This window comes from Neofelis nebulosa, chromosome 14, assembly GCF_028018385.1.
Source record: "Neofelis nebulosa isolate mNeoNeb1 chromosome 14, mNeoNeb1.pri, whole genome shotgun sequence".
NCBI classification, from domain to species: Eukaryota; Metazoa; Chordata; class Mammalia; order Carnivora; family Felidae; genus Neofelis; species Neofelis nebulosa.
This window is the reverse complement of record NC_080795.1, coordinates 49,845,687-49,856,180: the sequence shown is the minus strand read 5'-3', so window position 1 is coordinate 49,856,180 and position 10,494 is coordinate 49,845,687. Positions and strand designations below refer to the sequence as shown.

General features: G+C 39.8%; 1 protein-coding gene across 50 annotated transcripts in view; it reads right to left on the bottom strand.

Moving 5' to 3' along the window:
* Positions 1-10,494, bottom strand: part of RIMS2 (regulating synaptic membrane exocytosis 2) — a 612,947-nt gene that overhangs the window by 11,344 nt on the left and 591,109 nt on the right. For all 50 annotated transcript variants that reach the window (XM_058698768.1, XM_058698770.1, XM_058698807.1 and 47 more), the window contains one exon: positions 1-97. This exon is cut by the window's left edge and continues 45 nt beyond it. In XM_058698768.1, the coding sequence (XP_058554751.1) occupies positions 1-97 (97 nt within the window). The remainder of the gene's footprint in view (positions 98-10,494) is intronic.

Genomic DNA, 10,494 nt, shown 5'->3' with positions numbered 1-10,494 from the left:
CGGCTCGCCTGCCGAGTCATCCAGTTCCTCATTTCCACAGCCAGGCCCGTTTCTGTACTTCGCTGGACGGTGCTCCGGAGCTTTTTACCGCCGGCTTCTGCACAGACAGAAGACAAGAGGCATGACAGTTGTGCCACCACCATCTGGTAGCAAATCATAAGCAGCCAACGTGGTGAAGGTCCTCAGGTGGAAAGAACTGCGTAAAACACAAAGTGCTCTCATTAAGGAGACAGAGAGAAAAGGTATTTGAAACAGTGTCTGGTTGAGTGGGATGAAGATATTCTAAAAAGTCTTCAAGAAGCACAAAATACTGCCACTAAAAAAATACTGTTGTTTTGTTTCCGTCTAAAGCAGTGTTCAAATCGGTAACAAGAGGAACATAAAGTTTCAACCAAAGGAAAACAAAATAAGCTTTGTTTTCATCCGTAGTATTTAAAAGCAAGGTTGAGTTATACCTGTCTTTTTTTCCTTTCCTTTCCTTTCTTTTGATCATAGTGAAATGATTAGGGCTTGACTTTATTTCCAAAGAATAGGTCATGGGTTAACCTCAATTCCAGCCTTCACTTTCATACAAAAACCTGATTTTGTAGAGTGATCGATAGTAGAGGGCAAAGAAAGCCAAATAAGGGAGACAGCCTCTCTGATAATAGTTTCCCATCTGTTGGTAACTTTCAGAGACTCTGAAAGGGAACACAACCCCCCCCCCCCCACCGCCCCCAGCAATACCAGGTGAAAAGAACTTTCTAATTTGGAGTCATGGGTAGTCATGTCCTCAGGCATCTTCAACAGCTTGAATATGAGACTTACTTAGAGCGGCCAATTGGAAGACCAAACAGGAAACTGAGTCAGGGACCACAGATGTGACAGAGTGTGCTAGTGATTTGGAGAGGTCAGGGAGGAAGGAGCTTCACAGACAGAGTGGGATTTTAGCTGGGCTTGAGAGACGGGCACACTGGGACCTAAGAGGCAAGAAGGAAGTGTTTGGGGCCAAGGGAAGGGCATGGACAAAGGCATGAAGAAAGGAATGACCATGGGCAGTTAAGGGATGGCACAAATAACCAAAGCATGTTGAAGAGCAGTGGTAGGAATGTGTAGTGGAGAGATTACTAAAGGTGGGGCAACAGGGTGACGGTCCAAACTATTTGCATTAATTTACTTCTTGTCAGGACTAAATATATATCTACACTGACCATGCATACCATTAGATTTTGGGGGACGATAAGCTCTTTTAGTGCCTCTATTCGTAATTTCATTTTAGATCAATAAACATTTGCTGATATTGACTGTAACTTCTTGAAATTTCTCTCACCACGCCTCTTAGAATATTTGCTCACCATTTTGAAACACTGCTTTCAACTTCATCTATTCTCCACTTTCAATCTTAATGTACATCAAAATGCTCTAAAAAGTTTATATCACATATCAACTATGACCGATCTACAACTCAGTTCCGTAATCCAAGGCTGATATTTTAGAAAATCCATGGTAAACATGTTGTACTGATATGAACTATAAGACATTCTAAAGCATCCCTTCTTACTGATGAGGGAAGTCTCTTCTTTACAGAGACATGTTAGTTAATAAATATAAAAGGACTGATAAAAATTTTACATGACCAATTTGCAACCTCCAAAGCAATAAATGATTCAGATAAAGCACATCAATGGATGCTAACAGCATTAGATGAAAGGATATTCGCATTAGCGCCCCCACCCAAAATCATTTCATAGTTTAGTTCTACTTGTTAAAGGTAAACACGTACTTTAAAACTGGGAAACCAGACACGTATCACCATCCTAATTAAGTGATCAAACTTAGTAGCGCTCATAGTGGGACAATCATAATGTACCTCCTGATATAACATACCTAGTACCTCGTACCACCTATCGAGTTATTCCAGACAAAAATACACAACCTGTTTCTAATCAGGTCTTTGGAACCAATTTATAGCTTTCAAAAACACAGAGGATAGAGTAAAAGATAAATGATACAATAAAAAAAAAATTAGACAAACCCAGAACATGGGGTTTTGTTCAAGAGAATTGGCTTAGTCTCTTTAAAAAGTTAATATCGTGGGGGAAAAAAAAGTTAACATCATTAAAATAAACAAACTAACAAGGCCAGGGAATTGGTCCAGATTTTAAAATATCACAGAGATAGAACCATTAAATGCTATGAGTATATTTTGACTTCTTTTTGGGAAAAAATAAAACAAGAAATACTAAAAGCAAAACATTCTAAAAGCAATTTAAGGACAAATAGGGAAAATCTGAACATGAATTGGATATTAGACAGGATAGGAAAATAGTTAATTTTCCTAATAATAAGGGCATGTATTATAAAAATTTCCTTATCATTATAGATATATGAGGAAGTATTTAGACCTGAAATGTTCTACTGTCTGAAACTTGCTTTCAAATAGTAGAGCAAAAATGCACATATACACAAAAAAGGGAAAATGTTTTTTAAGAAAGAGTAGGGATGAGGAAGAGACTCTTGGTACTCATACATTTAATATTTATGACCATTTGACAATGATCCCCAAATGGCTACACCTAAAAGTCATATAATTCTGTCCAGGGGTAAACTGGAGTCACGGAAGGTGCCAGGCTGTTGTTCAAGAGCCCAGCCAAGGGCTAGGATCCTGGCCTCTCCGTGTGGCATCCGTAAGATACATCACCTCCAAGTGAGACGTACCCCTTCAGTGAAGCTGGAAACGTGGAATGAGGATATGTACAGGAACCCGGCTTTCAAAGGAAATGAGATTCCTAAAGGACACAGCCTTTTGATATCGGTCTCCACCACAATAAGAGTAACTTGAAAACCTGCTATTCCAGGTTGATGAGGACCAGCGATCATTTGTCAAAGAACAATACAATGAGAGTGTAATCCTCATGTTTACAGACTGCTTTTTACCTGCATTCTCTGTAGAACAACTCTAACAGTCCCCATTTTACAGACACAGCGTCCATGGGCCCTGGCAGCTTACACAAGGTGACAGAACTAAAGTTTATACACAGTTCCCTGACTCCCGATTCTCTGCTTTTTGCTGATTTGTTATCAGAATACAGCCAATGGGTAGCCTGCATGGAAGGCCCTGTTAGAGGCAGCTGGTGAGGTGGAAAGAGTGGGGCACGCTCAAGGGGTCAGGCCCTGGGGTCAGACTGGTTCTCTTTGAACCCCCACCTAACCACATACAAGCTGGGTGACATCGAGCAAGTTACTTACTCCCTCTGACTCAGTTTTCTCAACCTGTCTAATGGCAGAGACAATAATGCCTACCTCATAGGATTTTTGTGAAAATAAGAAAAATAATATATTTAAAGTGCTTAGGAAAGTGCTTGATACACGGAAAATCTTCAATTAATGGTACTGTCGTTACTAAGACTACCAGGTAGGGAATCAGAAAACATGTTTTCCAGGCCAATCTCTACCACTAACTAGCTGACTCTGGTTTTCTCTGAGTCATATTCCCTGAGTCTCTGGTTCCTCATTTATGAAAATGGCAAGGAATGGGGGCAGGGGGTGACAGATTATTTCTGCTCTCTTTTAGCTATAAAGTCTATAAGTTTGTGTCATTAGTCTATGACCAAGACCATGATTAACAGCATACATTAAGGAGATAATGTGACTTATTGTCATCTGATGGAATCAAAGAATTCTATGCAATACACTGAGCGTTTATAGTAGCTCTTTATGTCTGATACACAATAGACTTATTTAAAAAGTAAATGTATTTTTCAGTATTACAAATCCTTTGCATCACATTCACAATGAAAGTAATTTAGCCTAAATACGATTGATCATGGTGATTCACATTTAATGCTCCAAAAGCTTTGTCATGTCAGCCAACCTAAAAACTGAATCTGGATAACAGAGGATTTGGTGTCTACATGAAGTCAGTGTAGTAGCCAGAACTCTAAGATGGACCCATGATTATGTTACTTTATACAGCAAAATGGACTTTGCAGATGTAATTAAGGTTACTAATCAGTTGATCTAAAGATAGGGAGATTAGGGGCACCTGAGTGGCTCAGTCGGTTAAACATCCGACTTCCGCTCAGGTCATGATCTCGTGGTCTGTGAGTTCGAGCCCTGCGTCGGGCTCTGTGCTGACAGTTCGGAGCCTGGAGCCTGCTTCCGATTCTGTGTCTCCCTCTTCTCTCTGCCCCTCCCCAGACAGTTCACACTCTGTCTCTGTCTCTCTCAAAAATAAATAAACATTAAAAAGAATTTAAAAAAAAAAAGATAGGGAAATTATCTGAGTGGGCCTAAGACACCCACATGAACCTTTTTAAAAGCAGAGTGCTTTCTTTGGCTAATTCCAGAAGAGTCAGTGAGAGATCTGAAACACGAAGGATTCAGTGCACCTTTTTGGTTCAAGATGGAGGGGATCGTGTGGAAAGAACCTGTGAGCAGCCTCTAGCTGCTGTGAGGCAGGAAGAACACGGAGACCTCGGCCTCCAACTGCAAGTAACTGGATTTGGCCAACAACTTGAATGTCTCCGAAAGCAGTTTTCCCCCAGAGCCTCCAGACAATAACTCAGCACAGCAAACACCTGACTTCAGCCATGTGATATCCCTTTATTTTCTTTAAATTTTTTTTAACGTTTATTTATTTTTGAGACAGAGAGAGACAGAGCATGAATGGGGGAGGGTCAGAGAGAGGGAGACACAGAATCTGAAGCAGGCTCCAGACTCTGAGCTGTCAGCACAGAGCCCAACGCGGGGCTCGAACTCACGGACCGCGAGATCATGACCTGAGCCGAAGTCAGCCGCTTAACCGACTGAGCCACCCAGGCGCCCCAGCCATGTGATATCCTAAGCAGAAAACCCAGCCATGTCATCCCACATATGTGGCTTACAGAACTAATGAACTGACAAATGAACTACTTAATTAATGAATTAACTAATTAATTAATACATGAGTGTTGTGTTAAGCTGTTCAATTTGTGAAAACCGTTAGGCAGCAATAGGTGATTTTTTAGATACATTTTCTTCTAACTGGCAAGCTCTATAAAAATTACCTATTGTGACCATAGGAGTGGACCAACTGAAATTATGCATAGGAACTCAACAGCCATGATTAAAAAATGTTTTTAAAGATATACATACGTGTGTGTGTATATACACATTACATACATATACATATATACATATAAGATATGTGCCTATGTTTGGATGTTTAAAAATACTCAGATAGTAGGGGCGCCTGGGTGGCTCAGTCGGTTAAGCATCCGACTTCGGCTCAGGTCATGATCTCACGGTCCGTGAGTTCAAGCCCCGCGTCGGGCTCTGTGCTGACAGCTCAGAGCCTGGAGCCTGCTTCGGATTCTGTGTCTTCCTCTCTCTCTGACCCTTCCCTGTTCATGCTCTGTCTCTCTCTGTCTCAAAAATAAATAAACGTTTAAAAAAAATTAAAAAAAAATACTCAGATAGCAAACTATAGGACCAAGGCCCTGATTATATTGGGGTAGAGCCCTTAAAACCACTCTGGTAGGTATTTTGAACCATAGTGCATTTGCAGAAGATGCCTGCAGGTAAAAACCAAGTTCTTGAATTGCCAAACATCACAGGCAGAAAGCCGAACACAGGAGGTGTCCTTGTTATTCTGTTCTGCTTAGTCTGATGACTCATTCACTTGGCACCCTGTGTATTCAAAGAAAGCCACTTGATTAAATAAACAACAAAGGGTCAGTTTCCCCTAATAATATCTGAAAACTCTTTGAGTGACTAAAGGTCCCCCCTGCTACTGATTTGGAAACTTTCCTAAGCCCCCAGATGAGGCTCAAAATGAAACGCCGAACTTAGTGTTATGGGGGCTTCTTTCCAAATCTTGTGTCCACAGAACCCATTCCTGCTTCCTAGCCCTTGGAAGGTCTCATCTCCTGTTTGCAGGCAGGGTTACTGTAGAGTCAGGATTTTCCTGACAATTAGTGTGGGAAACGATTTACAGAAACAGGTGGGAGAGGTTGGTATTTTCTAAAAACTGACTTTAATTTTAGTTTTGGCCACAATTTATGTGCGTTGAGTTAATAAGGCACTGATTTTGCATTTTATTAAACATTACCATTTCCCAGAGTGAGTATAATTTAGGGAAGCCATTTGCATCACATTTAGAGAATATAAAAATGCATTAAAAATCAGAATTTCTAAAATTATCGATACATAGAATTTCAGAAGCTGTCTCAGGAATCCAGTGTACCTTTGTGGTTTATGTACCCCTTTATTGTAGCGATAAGAAAACGGAGGTCCAGAGCAGCTAGTTTCCCTTTAGTAGAAGATTTTCAAATGGAACTTTATTCCACCTAATCCCTCCAACTCCTCCAACTTTCAAGTTTAAGAATCAACTCCAGCACTCCCTCCCACTTCTATGGTGGCCCCTGTGGACATAACTTCCCATCTGCAGATTATATATCAAAACATGAAGGAGGTAGATTTATTTACCTGTTTGACCTGCAGGACTTCCAATTCTGGGATACTCATGAGTAGTACTATAATTGCATATAAAAGCTGTGTACTTATGTTTGTCAGGGCTTCTTACTATAATACATGCAATTCAAACCTCTGAAAATCTCAACAAAACAGGCGCAAATATCTGATCATTTCTTCTGAGCTAAACCAGGATCTGCATCAACAATCAAAATAATAGAAATTAACAGAAAGTAGCAGTTGATTTCTAAGATTGCTTCAGAGTTTGCCACAAATCCGTTTGTTCCAACAGCTTTGTCGTAACTATCACGACAGTTGGGGAGTCAATAGCTACAATACAGTGAGCGACAAACAGGAGACACAATTACAATAGACATTAGGTCTGTTTGAATATATTCACCTTCCCCCCCCCCCCTCCGAAGTTAGGTGTGGTCATGTGACTTGCTAAGCCCAGTGAGATGCGGGCAAAACTGGCCCTTGTAACTTCAGGGCAGAAGCTTCAACAGCTGAAGCGAGAGTCACCATGTCCCCCCTCTTCTATGTGGAAGCAGATAGCAACAGGCACCTCCACTGGCCTGGGTCCCTGAGCACAGCCACACGTATGGCACTCAATGGACATGCAGAAGGAGTGAGACATGAATTCTTTGAGTTAAGCCACTGATAATTCTGAGTCATTTGTTATCACAGCATAACCTAACTAATTCTAGGAGATACACAGACACTAGCCATAACACAGTATTCCATTCTCTTGAAACTAATGGGTTCTAAGTTTTGTAATTTTTTCCTTTTTTCAGCATCATTTAAATATTTATCACTTTGAATACAGTCCTCTTAATTAAAACTCTGCATTTGGTATTTTTTTTTATAACTGCTTTCATCGCTTCTATCTTATTAGTATGCCTAAAGAAATTTTAATCATTGCTCTTAAACTTCAGATTCATATTTTAAAAACATTAATATAATTTTTAATAAACTTCTAATTTTAGAATAGCTTTAGATTTACAGGAAAATTGGTACAATGGTACAGAAAATTCCAGTATACTCTACACCTATTTTTCCCTATTATTAACATCTTACATGGCTATGGTACATTTGTCATAATTAATGAACTAATACTGATACATGGCTATTGACTAAAATCTATGCTTTACTGAGATCCCCTTGGTTTTTAATCTAAATTTTTTTTTCTAATCCATGTCACATTATATTTTGTCATCGTATCTCCTTCGTCTCCTCATAGAGACAGATTTTTGATGTCTCTAATTTCTGACATCCTTTTTCATCTGTAACTCATTTTAGTTTGCTCTTTGCATGTGAAATTAATATGCAGTACTAGAATTCACCATAGTATAAATATACCATTAATGAAACCACTTATTTTTATTTAAAAAACAATGAATAAGTTGAAAATGCTCATCTATAGAAAAATAGAAAAATATTTCATGCCATCAGTAAATAATAAGTGTATGAAAATTATCAATACTAAATTAATTTATACCATATGGCATAATGTAAAGAGACTAAGTTAATATACATATTTTTAAATAGTTTATTTAAAAAGCTCAGCTGTCTTTCAGATAAGAATTAAATTAAAATCAGTATTCCCAGGGTGCCCAGGTGGCTCAGTCAGTTAAGTGTCTGACTTCAGCTCAGGTCATGATCTCACGGTTGGTGAGTTTGAGCCCCGAGTCGGGCTCTGTGCTGACACAGCTCAAAGCCTGGAGCCTGCTTTGGATTTTGTGTCTCCCTCTCTCTCTGCCCCTCCCCTGCTGGTTCGTTCTCTCTCTCTCTCTCTCTCTCTCTCTCTCTCTCTCTCTCTCTCCCAAATAAATAAAAACATTAAAAAAAATTACTATTCCTGAGGTAATGATTCAGGCAAGGATCAGTACTGGATGTTAAAATCATTTGATGAGGGACACCCGACTGGCTTAGTCAGTTAAGCATCCAACTTGGCTCAGGTCACGATCTCACAGTCTGTGAGTTCGAGCCCGGCATTGGGCTCTATGCTGACAGCCCAGAGCCTGGAGCCTGTTTCAGATTCTGTGTGTGTGTGTCTCTCTCTGACCCTCCCTTACTTGCACTTTGTCTCCCTCTCTCTCTCTCTAAAAGAAATAAACATTTAAAAAATTAAAAAATAAATAAGTAAAATCATTTGATGAAAGGTTTTGGGGAAATAGGATATTCACATGGCACCAAAGTATTACCTCAGAGATTATTTAGTAATTATAAAGGGAAAGATATCTCCTCCTCCCTAGAAGGAAAGTGGCAGTCATCTCTAAACCAAGTGATCAAAATGAGCATACCTAAGAGTCAGAAAACTTATTATGTGTCTACTGATGGATGTATAAAGTTTATGTCACCTGTGACATTAATTTATTTTATTTTATTTTTAAAAATTTTTAAGTTTTCATTTACTTATTTTGAGAGAGAGAGAGAGAGAGAGAGAGAGTGAGAGCACGAGTGAGGGGTGCAGAGAGACAGGGAGAGGGAGAGAATCCCAAGCAGGTTCTGCACTGTCAGTGCGGAGCCCCCTGTGGGGCTCAAACTCATGAACTGTGAGATCATGACCTAAGCCAAAACCAAGAGTCGAGTGCTTAACTGACTTGAGCCTGAGCCACCCAGGTGCCCCCTCACCTGTGACATTTAAACCGAAACTAACCATGCCTCTAGATCTAATGTCCAGTTAACAGGGAAGACAGGGAATAGAGATAACAATCAAACAAATCCAGATTGTTAGATATTCTATAAGACAACTTTGTCTGGATTCTTCAATAGTTAGTATCATGGAAAAAAAAACAACAACAGGTAAAAGTACTGTTTAAGATTCTACCTAACAATCAAATGCAATGAATGAGCCTTGACTAGATCCTGCATTGAAGAAAAAATATAACAAAAAGACATAAAATGCAATTTGGGGATAACTGAAAAAACTGCATTAGGAAGAGACATTAGATGATAGAGATTTTTTTGTTAATTTTATTGTTTATGTAGTTTTTTTAAATTAGGAGATACATGCTTATCTTATCTTGCTCTCAAATACTCAGCAAAAATGCATACTGTGTGTGCATGAGAGAGAGAGAAAGGGAAGCAGGGAAGAGACCGGAAGATAAAGTCAAAGAAAAATTGGTCAATCATTCACTTTACTATGCTCTTTTTGAATGTTTAAAATATTTCACAATAAAAGTTGGGAAAAATTCAATTACTAAATTCACATGAAAGGAAGGAAAGAAAGAGCTATTGTGTCTTGACTTACTTGTATGTGGAGATGTTTGGATGTAAAATCTACCTGCTTCTAGTCCTCATAAGAGTGTTACCTGGTGGTTATTATCACGATCATTTTCTTTTTGAGGAAACTGCCTAAGTTACACAGCTAGCAAGTGACACATGTTACACTTGAACCCAAACCCTAGCAATGTCAAAGCCTATGCTTATTTCTCAAAGCAGCCTGCCTTCCATCTTATTTAGTATTTTGGGGGGCGCCTGGGTGGCTCAGTCGGTTAGGCGGCCGACTTCGGCTCGGGTCATGATCTCGCGGTCCATGAGTTCAAGCCCTGCCTCGGGCTCTGTGCTGACAGCTCAGAGCCCAGGGCCTGTTTCGGATTCTGTGTCTCCCTCTCTCTGCCCTTCCCCAATTCATGCTCTGTCTCTCTCTGTCTCAAAAATAAATAAACGTTAAAAAAAAAAATTTTAGTATTTTGGACACTAATTTCTGATTCCACGGTAACCAGTGACTTGAAACCTCATCTCATGTTCTCACTGCATGTCCAAATAAACTTAAAATAAACTGTTTTATGAACATTGTTGAGATTCAGACCAATTCATGCTTTGTTGTTTTATTATGAAAAATGGGAGGGGCGCCTGGGTGGCGCAGTAGGTTAAGCGTCCGACTTCAGCCAGGTCACGATCTCGCGGTCCGTGAGTTCGAGCCCCGCGTCAGGCTCTGGGCTGATGGCTCGGAGCCTGGAGCCTGTTTCCGATTCTGTGTCTCCCTCTCTCTCTGTCCCTCCCCCGTTCATGCTCTGTCTCTCTCTGTCCCAAAAATAAATAAATAAACGTTGAAAA